Source organism: Drosophila gunungcola, chromosome 3R (assembly GCF_025200985.1).
Source record: "Drosophila gunungcola strain Sukarami chromosome 3R, Dgunungcola_SK_2, whole genome shotgun sequence".
Lineage (NCBI taxonomy): Eukaryota > Metazoa > Arthropoda > Insecta > Diptera > Drosophilidae > Drosophila > Drosophila gunungcola.
This window is the reverse complement of record NC_069139.1, coordinates 19,170,172-19,183,255: the sequence shown is the minus strand read 5'-3', so window position 1 is coordinate 19,183,255 and position 13,084 is coordinate 19,170,172. Positions and strand designations below refer to the sequence as shown.

The 13,084-nt window shown below is 38.8% G+C and overlaps 2 protein-coding genes across 9 annotated transcripts in view; both read right to left on the bottom strand.

Annotated features, from left to right (window-relative positions):
• Positions 1 to 242: 242 nt before the first annotated feature.
• LOC128252899 (transcription factor Sox-1) lies at positions 243 to 1,937 on the bottom strand. The gene is made up of 4 exons (XM_052981083.1): positions 1,716 to 1,937; positions 1,576 to 1,652; positions 1,172 to 1,500; positions 243 to 521 (listed from the first exon to the last, which is right to left on the bottom strand). The coding sequence occupies exons 1-4, from the start codon at positions 1,737 to 1,739 to the stop codon at positions 310 to 312; spliced, it is 642 nt and encodes a 213-aa protein (XP_052837043.1). The 5' UTR covers positions 1,740 to 1,937; the 3' UTR covers positions 243 to 309.
• Positions 1,938 to 3,097: 1,160 nt separating this feature from the next.
• LOC128266304 (polyglutamine-repeat protein pqn-41) overlaps positions 3,098 to 13,084 on the bottom strand; it is a 54,745-nt gene continuing 44,758 nt past the window's right edge. Inside the window, exons 5-13 of one of the 8 annotated variants that reach the window (XM_053002731.1) lie at positions 12,612 to 12,892; positions 11,753 to 11,890; positions 11,297 to 11,590; positions 10,719 to 10,958; positions 8,669 to 10,021; positions 7,853 to 8,035; positions 7,702 to 7,794; positions 7,516 to 7,633; positions 3,098 to 4,998 (exon numbers count right to left, since the gene is read on the bottom strand). In XM_053002731.1, the coding sequence (XP_052858691.1) occupies positions 4,886 to 4,998; positions 7,516 to 7,633; positions 7,702 to 7,794; positions 7,853 to 8,035; positions 8,669 to 10,021; positions 10,719 to 10,958; positions 11,297 to 11,590; positions 11,753 to 11,890; positions 12,612 to 12,892 (2,813 nt within the window). In that variant the 3' untranslated portion in view covers positions 3,098 to 4,885. Of the gene's footprint in view, positions 4,999 to 5,957; positions 6,404 to 6,447; positions 7,186 to 7,515; positions 7,634 to 7,701; positions 7,795 to 7,852; positions 8,036 to 8,668; positions 10,022 to 10,718; positions 10,959 to 11,296; positions 11,591 to 11,752; positions 11,891 to 12,611; positions 12,895 to 13,084 lie in introns of those variants that run through there. The other 7 variants (XM_053002732.1, XM_053002733.1, XM_053002734.1 and 4 more) reach the window with 7 other exon arrangements.

Genomic DNA, 13,084 nt, shown 5'->3' with positions numbered 1-13,084 from the left:
TGACTGTGCCCATTTCCAGATCAGTTTAGCTTGTTGTTTTGCCACTTTCTTTCCGATTGTTTTGCATTCGCATTTTATTTCACTTTACTGTCAACCCCCCGCCGTTGTTTATGCTCCAGAATTACCATATTTCAGGCAGGGCCCAAAAGAAGATCCCTGTAAGTGGCCTGGATAATGTTACGCTGTGCGCATCCAGCTGTCCAGGCTTCGCTGGCCGATTATAATGGTAATGGATAGATAGCTTGTGGTTTAGTTAGCAACTTTAATGTCACAAGATATAACATGGAATCGGGGCTAAGTTCTAGGTCGTTAGCCAATGCGAATGTCGATGGCCGGGGCGGCTTCTTCACTGCTGGAACTGATGGGTGCCGGTGCCTGTGCCGGTGCCGCAGTGGTGGATGTGGTGGTGGATCTAGTGGTGCGGGCGGTGGTTGAGGGCGATGTGGCTGGAGCTGCGGGTGGTGGAGCTACGCTACTTGGTCCGGACTCTTTGGGGCGCACTTGAGATCCTCCTTTGACATCTGCAAGTAATAATTGCAATTATTTTTTATCTGACATTCTATTGGGCTTAATACAGAATAAGGGTTCCTCTTATTATGATTTTATTGACTTAAAAAGGCTTTCTTTTCAGTCGCTTAAAAAAAAATAATTTCCTTTAAGAATATATTGATAAAAATATAACATACTTATTAGAATATTTATATACAACTAATATTTAGAACCCTATTTTGAATGAATTTCGATCTAATTTATTAAGACTCCCCATTTAAGACCACTATTTTGCATCATTTGTAAGAAAGTGTTTGTGTATAATACCAATGTTTACATGGCCATAAAAAAATTAAATCAACAACAGAAAAAATGCTTATCCAAAAACAAAACAAACATGGCTATCAGAAAGATAGTGAACGCAAGAAATAAAAATAAGAATAATCAGTGAGATACCCGCACCCACTGCACTGGTATGAAATACTTTGTATAACTTCCCTCCACTATGATAAAAAATTATATAAAATGGTGCATTAAAAAAGTATGCAACAAGAAATTCGTAACTGCGAGTACAAAAAAATGAAATTGAAAGTATTAACGCCACTGATTGATTCTTTTCATGACATGCCGATAATGCTATTTTACATAATAGGAGTTATGTCTTTTCGTAGCTAAAGCTTACCTTTAAAGGGCTCCAAGTCCGCCTTAAACGGCCGCTGGTGCTCCTCATATTCAGGGGCTCCAAAGGTGTTCGGAAATGGTTCGAAACCATGTGGCTCGAATCTGTGAGGGGGTGGACCGTAGGGTGGCGTCGGTCCATGTGGTGAATGCTCGAATCCAAATCCATGTTGGGGGTGATGGCAGTCCGGATCCGGAAAGTGGTGATCCCAGTGCCGCTTGTGGTGGCCGTGTCCGTGTCCGTGGTAACTGCCGTCCCCGTGATGGCGACGGTGCCGATAGTGCTGGACGGGCGCCGATTCCTCGGCCAATAAATCTTGGCTGGTGAAGGCACTGTAAACGGGAGACACAAAAAACAAACCAGGTGAAACGGACAAAAAAATGGGGACTTTAGATACGGATACTGACGCGTTCTCGATTCCTGGGAAGGGAGCAGCCTGGAGCAGCTGCAGAGTCTGCGAGCTTATCACGGCGAACAGCGCCAGCTGTGTGAAATATGCGTTTGAAATGGGGTTGCGCTGGGCTGGCAATTTACGGCCTGGACTTACACGGGCGGCAACTGAGGCTAACATTCTGGTATTCCGAATCCCAGGTACTGATCCAGTTGAACAGTTTATCTTACTTGAACGTTTCGCTTGAACCACACTCTTTAGCCGCAAAACATCGACTAAATCTCGCGGGGCGACTCACTTTATTCCGCACAATTAATACTTGGACAATGTCGCAAGTCGGGGCTTTTATCTGCTGCTGCCTTACTCACTCAGATTTCGAGCTGCTTTTGTGCGCATCATCAGTGCTCGACGCCATAAACCTGATCGGTTAAAGATTATTCAGGTTTTTCATACTCCATCCGTATTTACATACGCGTCTACACTCATAACTCGGTGGTCTTTTGAGCGTTTTGTAATTAGCCCGGCCTGCAATTCACCGATGTTGATACGGAATAGCCACAAACGTACATTAATTGCCAGTTAATGTGACAAAGTGTTGTTAATTTTGCGGTCACTGAATTGAACCTCATTGAGTGAGGTTGTCCGACAAAGCGAAAACCTTACAAATTAACGTTTTTGTAGTAAATTGTTAGGACATACACTTAAAACAGAAACCTGGATATAAAAGCTTTCTTTAACCAATTGATTTCGAAAATTGTAATTTATTTAACTCTAAAATCTAAGACAATTTTATAAAAAGTTCACATATTTTAATGAATTTCGAAATTGCCGGATGAACCGGAAAGCAATTTTTTACTTTAAAAAACTTTCTGAATGTAACAAGTTGTTTAAAAATGTAAGGAATTTCCTTTTCATAGCTAAATAAGTTGTTTATAATTTACTAAATATTAATTAATAGTAAGAAATTAAAAAAAACATGGAAAGAACCATAAATGTTTTTATGGAAACTTTTTTTAAACATTTTTGTTCAACTAGAATTTGATTTTCTAGAAAGAACTAAATTAAAATATTATTTTTTAAGTGTACTCCAAATATTTAAATCAATTTCACTATCACTGAGCACCTTGTGGGCGATTCGCTGAGCCGCAAGAGTCACGATTATGCTAATTTGATATCGAACAGTGATAAGGCTGTTTTTAGAAAGTTATCGAAAGCTCCACTTTTCTCCTGACATGTCTATCTACCCGCCCGCACAATGCCGCTGAGCCAGCTTCTGCGACGATTTCTGGGTCTATTTGTCATGCCAGAAGCGTCGCACCAGGGCACAATTCAAAACAAAATATACAATGTTGAGCTGTCGACGCCTGGACTCATTGTGATTCATGACGACGGAGAATCCGCCCCTTAACATTGATCTTGAATTTAGCCGGCAATTGGGGCCGAGATTCGTCATAAGGCTGGCCAGTAATGCTATAAGTGACCAGTCGAGTTCCTGTTCCGTAAAACCTTCGGGCTGTTACAATGGAAACAAAGACGCATTTGAATTTTCAACTATAATCTTTATTGATAACATTTCTCGTTCGCAGTTTTATCGTCTTCAACTCTTATCATATTATGACGTACAGTTTGTATGTATATGTTTATGTATATTTATATATATATGCAATAAATATTTGTTGAGTGTGGTTTTTTTAAATGTTTTTCCCTCCTATTTTCGGTAAGTAGGGAGTATGCGTGCTCTTATGCCTGGTGCAGTAGCAATTTCAAGCCGACAATCTAAATTTCTGACAGTGTCTTTATATGTACTTTGACTTTGCCCTAACTTTTTCTAAAGGTGGCACGAACTTAAGGGAAAACTTGAGAGAAAATAATTTACATATACACATCCATATAGCACCGCGAAATGTACAAACAACTTGTGGAATTATTGGGAACTTAATGATAATGATAAACGAACCTTAAACCATACGTAGCAAATAGATAATAACAACTAAAAACTATGAACTTAAAATATATTTTTGTACAATTTTGAAGGGATCGTTTTCATTTAGATTCTTCTCTCTATTAACAATATATCGTCGTTGTTCTTGTGGGTTAGTACGATTATTCATTTATGTATAATTGTGAATAGAGCTATGCGATTTTATTAACTTTTAAAGTTACATAGACATTTAATTCTACCAGCGATTGCGTATAATTTTATCCATTGACTTGTATTGCAATTGTTTAAAAACATTCTTCAACATGATCAAATATTTGATTTCAACCGCTTCCCTTTAATTGCCTGGCTAATTGACCTACATTTAAATAATTATGTGTACGTTTGTGTATATTATAGCATTATGCTCGTTTAAATAAGTATAGCTTTAAATTAATATACGCATGTCGTAATTCAGCGTTGCCTTTTATATGTTCTCGTTTAAATACAATTTAATTATATTTCCTCAGTTGTGTGTATTTATGTTAATCCATTATTTATAATTGCGATAGGTACGTATTGGGAAAATTTGCGAAGGTTCGAAGTGCTTTGAGTGCGCTGTGCGTTCTATTTTTTGTCTATAGGATTGATGATATCGGGTTCGGATTCGAGTCCCTTACTAACGATTTGATGCCACTGCTGTTGATATTTAGCTGACTGATCTTAAAAACTTGTTCATATCAAATGCAATAAGATTGGCTCCAAAAGTGGTTCACTGCTTGTTGGTTTGTTGGTTGGTTGATTTTTTGTTCCTTTGTAGAGAAAAATGCGCTACTCTCGAAAAGTCCGTTACAAAAGTCTTTAAAGTTATTGTATTAGTTGTCGTGAATAAGTTTTGACCTGCCCATCTACTTTGTAAGCCTTTCAGGAACGTATTTGATTCGCCTCAACTCCGATTTAAATCGTACATAATTGCTGACCCAATGCGGATATACCGATCGATTTTCCTACAGTTCAAGAACGCTCGCTAATTGTGTGTAATTGATATCGTTTGAATGACTTGTAACACGCTTACAGTGATATGTTGAATCTTTGATTTCCATATTGTATATGTTGTATATATATATATTATATAATAATATGCTTAGTATCTTTTACGCAATAACAATCGCCTCACAAAAATTCGTTTTTTTCCCCCGTCTCTGATTTATGTTTTCCATAGTCTTTTCAACAGATATAGTATAGTATAACGCCCCTATAACTCAGTCACTTTAAAGAATTGATACGATTTTCGGTTTAAATTGTTAGCAAATTTCCTAGTTTGATTCTCAAGATAAATGCAGCGGATATTGTGCCTGAATAATATATATTTGCTAATCGGAGTTAGTTAATTAGTTGACGTTGTCGTTTAGCTGTAAAAATTGTCGCGTTGTTGGAATATCGGCAGTGGTTCGCTTGGTGACTCCGATCGGTGTTCGTCATCCTGATTCGATCTTTCGGCCGCCTTCGACATGGCTTTTTCTGTGGGTTGACAAAGAGGGCATAAAGTTAGTTCACCACGTCTGAAATGTATATTTTCTTAGACCAAAAACCTTCCCAAGCGTGCTGTAAAAGTTTGTAGTATAAAAAAGTACACCGGTAACCATTTGGAAGTATATATCGTGTGTGTTTGTTTCGTGTATTTTTATTTTTTGAAACTTTTCTTGTTGTTGGGAGTGTGTGTTTGCTGCTACTCCTGTCTTAGCCTTTTTGTTAGTGCTTTGAGCTTATACTTACTCGATTTATCGCTTTTTGACTCTTTTGGACAACTTTTATACGCATGTTAGGCAGTGCAGAAATTTTGTTTAGAAACTAAGCAATTTGCATTAAATTGGTTTTGAAAACTTTCGCAAACATTTCTTGTAGAATTTGATTTTATTTGAAACTGACACTTTATGAGTTTGACCAAATTCGTTATGTAAAATTTTAATTGCAAACTTTATCAAGCATTTCTAGTTATTTTTTTGATTTGGTCAAATATATGAAAATATAAGTATAGAGAATTTCATGTCATAAGTTTGTACAAAATATTATTTGTTTATATTTATTCCTTGTCTGTCATTTTCGGATAAGCGTTTTCTAATATTTCTGTAGGTTTAATTGTAATTCCTTTCTCTTATTTAATTTTCCAATATATTTGCACTTTGGTGAAAACATTTAATTCTGTGCTTCTACTATTTTTACTTCTTTTTGAGTGTTTGGTAAGTTTTGGTTGTGTGTTGTTTAGTGGATTAGTGTTGGAGTGCTATTTTCATTTAGATCTTAAATTCTACAATTATATTTAAGGCGTGCAGTTTGATTAATTTGGCCAATATTTTATTTCAAGGCTAAGCAGAGTTTTTTTGGGCGTGATTACGTTGGTATAGAATGCATGGCCTGGAAGCTACAATACTCGCATATTGTTTATTTATGAATATCGTATTATCAAAACGTGTACAAACCTGGACTTACGCAATCGTATATCTGTTGTTGTTGTTCTTGTGCTTGTTGTTGTTGTTCTTGTTCTTGTTGCTATTGCGTTGCAGTTTATTCTTGTTGTCGTTTTCTATTTATGTTTGTTTAATTTTGTTTGTGAATTTTTGCGTTTTGTTTAGAGTGAGTTTTTTGTGAGTTTAGCATGCTTTAAATCTCAACTTCGCGTGTGTTCATGTTTGCTGTTATTGCTGTAGTTACTGTATACTTAGGTGTAACTAGGTATGCTTATATGTTTGGTATGTTCCGAACAACAAATCTCATTTATCGCGAATCGTGATGCGAACCCTCTCAGTTATCGATTTGCAAAACACAACGTGAACAAAAGTTAAATGCAATGCAAAGGTAAACACAAAAGGTGAACAGAAACAACTCGACAGGCTACTTGCGGATTAGTTGTGACTAGTGGGATTTCCTAGAAAAATATGCAAAACAAACAAATAAACATGTAAAATTAAATACAAATGCAAATACAAAAATTATAAAATCATAATAAAATTTTATATGTGTTAGTTTTATAATAATAATTTCTGATATGTGGAGGAAACCTAGGTTGGTGGAGTATCTTTATTGGTCCAACTCTCTTGCTGTTTTTATTAATTGTATAACTCTGAGAAAAATATTTTTAAAAATTTATAATATAATTAAGGTATTTCTTTAAAACAAAAGAAATTATAATTTTCATGAAAATATAAACACTATGGAATTTAATTTGAAATACAATTAAATGTTTATTCCAATTTGCGGAAATCTCAGTTATTGTTATCTTTACTGTTCATTAAAAATTTTGTATTTCAAAAATGTAGTTAGTGAGTACTCCCAGTTTGATATGTTTTGTGGGCCGGCTAACACTGCGTATGCGCAATATGTGGAATATGCAATCTTGCGTTAGTTCATAGAACTCTCATCGATGGTTACATAATTAATGATTAATTATACATAAACTGGTCAGGTGCAGATGCGAATGCGAATGCATGGCAGGGCAATGTGGGCCACAGGTTTTGAAATGTATGATTGACTGTTGAGAGTGTCTGTAGTGTGGGTAGAGGTGTGTCTTTGTGAGAAAGGGTTATGAACTTGGACGACGCCGGTGAGCACACAATGAGTTGGGGGCATGATCTTAGAATTCTTATTCGAACGGGGGCTTAACGCTTTAGATTAGATGGTATGCATATGATATACATTATCATTAATCATCTAGAAATCAGAAAGAGTTGAAAGAAGATACATATATAGAGATTAGAAGAGCATAGAGTTGACAGTTTGAAATGGATGGGTCTTCTGGCATGGTTAGATTACACTGATTAAACGCTTAGGTAACATACATATAGGTACATAACTCATGGGTCTATATGTTCGATTTGGAGAGAATATTAGTAAAAACATAAACATGAAACAGAAACTCAACTTGCAAGGCATTGCGTATACGATTGAATCGGGATTTGCTTTAGGATATCGATTGGAACTTAACACAAAGGTTATCTGCTGGTAAGAGACCTAAATGAATCCGTGGTTGACTGAACTTACCGGCCACGATCTTGCTGACCTGCATCACTTGCTGAGCCAAAATTTGGTTGAGTTGCAGCAGGTGTTCGCGCTGCTTCTTTTCGGCGGTAATTTTGCTCGGCGGCAGGCTCTCGTTCTCCTGTTAATATTGAAGAATATTTTAATTCATCTAAATCGTATATTTTCAGGCTAAAAACCAAGACATACATTGCTGCTAATCGGCGCCTCTGACAGCATTTTCTTAATGGACTCGACCTTCTCCTGACGACGCTTCTTCTCCTCGGGCGACAGTTCAGGCGTCTAGTTTGGTTCATTATTGGTTAATTATATTAAGTAAATATTTTACCATTTAACTCACTGTTTCTGGTATGTAACGCTCGGGTATTACTATTTTGTTCGGTGCCAACAGCAAGTTGTCAATGGTATTCTCCGAAATCTTTTCACCCTGCCCTAAAGCAGAACGAATCACATCGGGGGCATTCATTCGAGGTCTGAGGGCCACCTCCATGTCCAAATCGTCGCGAGCTCGCCAGTTTGTGTTCTGTGAAAAATATAAAAAAAAATAATCATGATTTTGACTATAAGAAATATTTCTTGTTTCAAATAGATTTTAAGTGATTTTTCAAAGTGCTGTTCTTGTAATTGTACACTGATAAAAAATCGTAGTTTATCCAAATATTTATTTTTACTCAATTCACAATTTTTTGCCCTTTGATTTTCATCCATTACGGTTTTTAGTTACTTTAAAAATGAAAGTGTTAAAATTTTTTAAAAGTTTTTATCTAACTGTTTTTGGATTTGACATAAATATCTGCAAATTTACTTAAAACATTAACCATATTTACCTTAAAAAAATGCATTTAAATCAAATCAAATTTTCAATTTTATATGATACTTTCCACATTAATTAAAATGTTTTAATATTAATCCATTCAACTTAATTAATATTATGATTTAATATTTTATTTAAATTTAACTATTAAATATAAAGTTTTCACTAGTGAAATAATTATTTTTGCTACTCCATTTTTTTATGTTTGTAAGGCTAAGGAATATAATTTTAAATAGTCAAGGAGTTGGACAAACAAATATAATTCAAAATATTACATTTTTTTCATATACACAAAATTGTTAAGATTATTTAGTATCCAACTTAGTTTTTCCAACCACTTACATTTCGATTCATATCGTTCTCGGCCTGCACCTTCTCCATGGCCTTCTGGTTGACATTGTTCGGCGCAGTGTAGTGGCGCCTCTTCTCCCTGGGCACCGCCCTTCGATGTTTGTGGTGCGGTGGCACCTTCTCCACCGCCTTCTCGGTGTCCTCCGATGCCGAGCCGGCGGACATTTCGTTGATGATCTGGCGGGCGGCCACGCTCTGGAACACTGGCTCCGGACTGATGTCCGTTAGGCTCTTGTTGAGGCTCTGCAGCGAGTCCGTCTTGGTGCGCAGCGCCACGCGGGCACTGTCCCGCGAGGGATTAACCTGCTGCTGGAGCTGCTTGGCGAAGTAGGCATTGGCCAGTGGATTGAGGTGCTCCCGCTGCTCGCGCTGCTCGCGCTGCTCCCTCTGCGAGTGATGGTGGTGTCCATGGCCATTGCTCTGGGGAGCCGGAGGTGGCGGTGGCTGGTGCTCGTAGTTGCTGTTCCGATCGTAATCGTAGCCACCATTGAAGTGGTGACCATTCTGCTTGCCATTCTGGTGGCGACTGTGCCGCTGCTTCGGGGGCTCACTGTAGTTTCGGGGCAGCGACTTGGAGCGACTGTGGTGGCCATTGCTCATCTGCTCCTCCAAGCTCTGGGCGTACATTTGCTGATGCTCCCTCTGCTGCTGGGCATACTGCTCCTCCTCCAAGACCTGATCCAGATTCTGGATAGAGCTGCTCAGACCCCTTTCGCTGCGGTCGCGATTCCTGCGTTCCGATTCCCGTTTCACAATCCTCACCGTCTTAATTTCCTGCTTTTCCAGGCCAAGGGCAAAGGGGTTGCTGTCCAGGAAGCCATCGCTATCCACCCCACTCATCTCCAGGGCATCGCTGCTGCCGCCGCCATTGTACCGATTGTAGTCGCTCAACTTGCTGGAGCTATTCGTGTCCACATAGAGGGGCGTGGATAGGTTCAAGGTCGAGTCGTTCAGCTGCTGACGACTACCACATCGCAGCATATTGGCATCCAGATCCGTTTCCGTCCAGCTGGTGGAGTTGCTGCGCTTCTTCAGACTGCCATTGGTGGACCCACCGCCGTTCATCTCCTTGTTGCCAATCTCCTGGTACAACCTGGTCGAGTTCTCCGTCAGCTGGCGCACGGCCGAGCTGAGTTCGTGACGTTGCCTTTGCATATCGCCCACCAGAGATTGCACACGCTCCAATTCCGAGGCCAAAACGGCGGCAGTCTGGTCGCCATTGATGTGGGAGCCATCGCTGCCCATTCCGTTGGTGGTCGCTCCGCGGGTGGCCTGCACCTTCTGGCGGAGAAGGAGCAGCTCCTGCTCCAGCCGCGCATTACCGGCCACTGTCTGCTCCAGTTTCTGCAAGGTAGGATTACAGTTTAATTGGGTGGCTCTCTGTTTTGATAAGGACACATGCAGCAGAGGCCACAAACACGAGAAGTCTTTTGCATTAATCCCACTATTCGAGCTTTAGAAAACGCTCGTTGCGTTTTCCCTTTCATAAACAGAGAAGCTTATTCTTGGTAATTAAAAAAATGCTCTATGACCTGATAAAAGCATATCCCATGACTGCTTTTAATTTCATTAAAATGTCAAAGTCGTTTGCTTTTCATTACTTAGCTAAAATGAATAGACTATTTTTTTTATCTCATAAGCAACCCAATCTGTTTGGACGGATGCTTTTAAATGGAGAACAAAAAATAGAAATAATCAACCGCATATAAAGTACGAATTAAAAAACTTTTTGATGAAGTTGGTAAATAAAAAAATGACTGACTTTCAGGCACAGTATAATAAAATAATTGAAAAAAATAAAACAGTAATGGCAATAAAATTGATTGGCTAAAAAAGTACTAATTAGTTTGGAGTTTAAAACAAAAATGTTGTTTTTCATCTATCCATATGGCTACTCCTATACTGCTCACTCATGGACATCTGGTTTGATTTAAATCCTTAAGAAATTAGTTTTTGGTTAGTTACAAAAGCGACATGCGAAGCTCAAGCAGACAAATAACAATCAGCAGGACACGAAATGCAAAAAACTTCTACTAGGCACCTTGGATACCTTTGAGTTGTCGGCCAGCAGTTGATGGACACGCGAAAGTTCGCGTTCCAGAATGTGCTGCTGCTTTTTGGCCGCCTCCAGGGCCATGGGCGTGGCATTGCTGTCGTGGATGCGAGCCCTCAATCCGCCCAAGGCACGCTCGAGGTCCTCCTTGTCGCGCTGCAGACTCTGCAGAATGCCCGACTCCTCCTGCAGCAGCTGATCCAGTTGGTAGAGTTCACGCACCTTGGCCTGGGTGTGGAAAATTAAAATGTATAAAGTCTAGTTTGTTCACAAACAAAAGAGTGTAAGTTACGTAAAAAATAAAAAAAAACCTGTGTTAATGGTTTCATTTTAATGTTTATAATTGCCAGTTTTAGCCTGTCATTTTTAAGCTGTCAGGCTTTGTAAATTAAAGTTTTTGTCTGTCTCTTTCTGATTTGAATGCAGCGTAGTTAATCATATTTTTTAGGCAAACAATAAAAAAGTTTTTGACTTGGCATTATTTATTTTATTTATGTTAATTATACCCCTTACTCGTAGAGTAATGTTTATTATTATTTTCTTAAATGTTGGTTGGGAAAACATACCTGTAACTCAGCCTGATTGGGACTGAGGCGCTCCCACTGCTGCTGCTCCTCCTGCAGCATTTGACGCTCCTGCATCCGCTGATTGAACTCCAGGCGATCCAGAGTGGCTGGTTGGACTCTGCCATTGGCATCGTTCCGATACAGCGAACCCAGCTTGACCATGTTGTCTACCAAATTGACCAGCGGCTTGCTCTTCTCGTAATGCCGTTCCAAGTCCAAAAGGTGTTGCTTCAAGTAGTCCAATCGCTGGATGCTTTCGGCTCTAGTCAAACCCTCGGCACTGCGCAGGCGATTCTGTGGGGAATTTCATTTAAAAATAGTAAGTTTTTGGACCTCCAAAGTTGATTTCAGAATTTAAAAGTTAGATAGACAAAGTATAGAATTAGTCACAGAACCAGCACCAGAAGTTAGCCAAAACCGCCCAACGATAAACATAGAATTCATTTGTTTATCCACCTGCACATCGTGAATGTCGCTGCAGCACTGCTCGATGGCTCTGGCAGTCTGGCTGCTCTGCCTCCTCAACTGGATCAGCAGAAGGACCAGCTCCTCGTGGGTGCGACTCAGCAAATCCCCGGCCGACACATCCAAGTTCTGTGGGTTTTGTGAATGAATTATGTTTGGTCATCATCAAAACTTGCACCCCGTTTCGGTTTCGATAAATTTTTCACTTTGACAATTTTCCTAATATAACACCAACTCAAAGTGATTTATTTAAATTTATATTCCAAAGCTTATATTCATTTTAAATGACAACTTTTATTATTTATTAAGTGCCATATTTTTAATATAGTTAATATAATTCTAATTTGACCAAATTGCACTTAACTCAATATCTATAGAATATATCATGTTGAATCAAACTGATTTTAATTGGTGGCAATAAATCCACAAAAACCAAAATACTTTTGTACAAATAATTAATATTTAAGAATTTAACACACTTGTGATATCCAATGCTGGTTATTAATGGAGAAATGTAAAACATTTATTTGTCCAATAAAATAAGGTTAAGCTTATCCTTTTTGAAAAATAAATTCTAATAAGTTTTATCACTTGTGTATGGCATTTAAAAGTAGAGCCCACACTTTTCTTTTACCAAAGTGATATTTTATCTTCTTTGTGTGTAGCGAAATTGGTTTTTTTAATATCGTAAAATGTTTCCATTATATAAATTCCATTTTTAATATTAAGCTAAATGCTGACAATAAAAGTGAAATTTACTTGACTTGAAAAAGCATAAAGTCAGTTTCAAATGTCAATTATTTGTGAATATTCCGCAATTCGATTAAGTTTAAACCCTTTATGGACTTACCCTGATCTGGCTACTCGTCTCGCGCTCCAGCATATCGATTTCCGCCCTACTTCCGGTGCGGCGCATCCGGAATTGCTGATGATTTTGGGGCGTGGATGTGGCCAGGCCGTTTCCGGCGTAAAGTCCGCGATCCGTGAGCACGGTGTTCTTGGCGTACTTCGTCTCCGCCGCTCCGCCGTAGTACGGGGCAAAGGCGGACTCCGGCTGGACATCCGAGGGATCCGGCTTCACCGTCAGATTGCCCATGGGCAGATTGTTCACATTGCGCACCGAAATCGAGGCTACAAGTTCGAAGAGATTCGATTAGGCATACATTTTGGATGGTCAATGGAGGCGGGCTTAAAATAGTTTCAATGCGTGCGCGAAATATTTAGGAAAGCAATCAGTAATCTGTTAGCGAATGCCCAGCAGTTGTACGGAATATTTAATTTGGCTTGTAGTTTGTGGCTCTGCAAATCTGTTTTATTTATTCT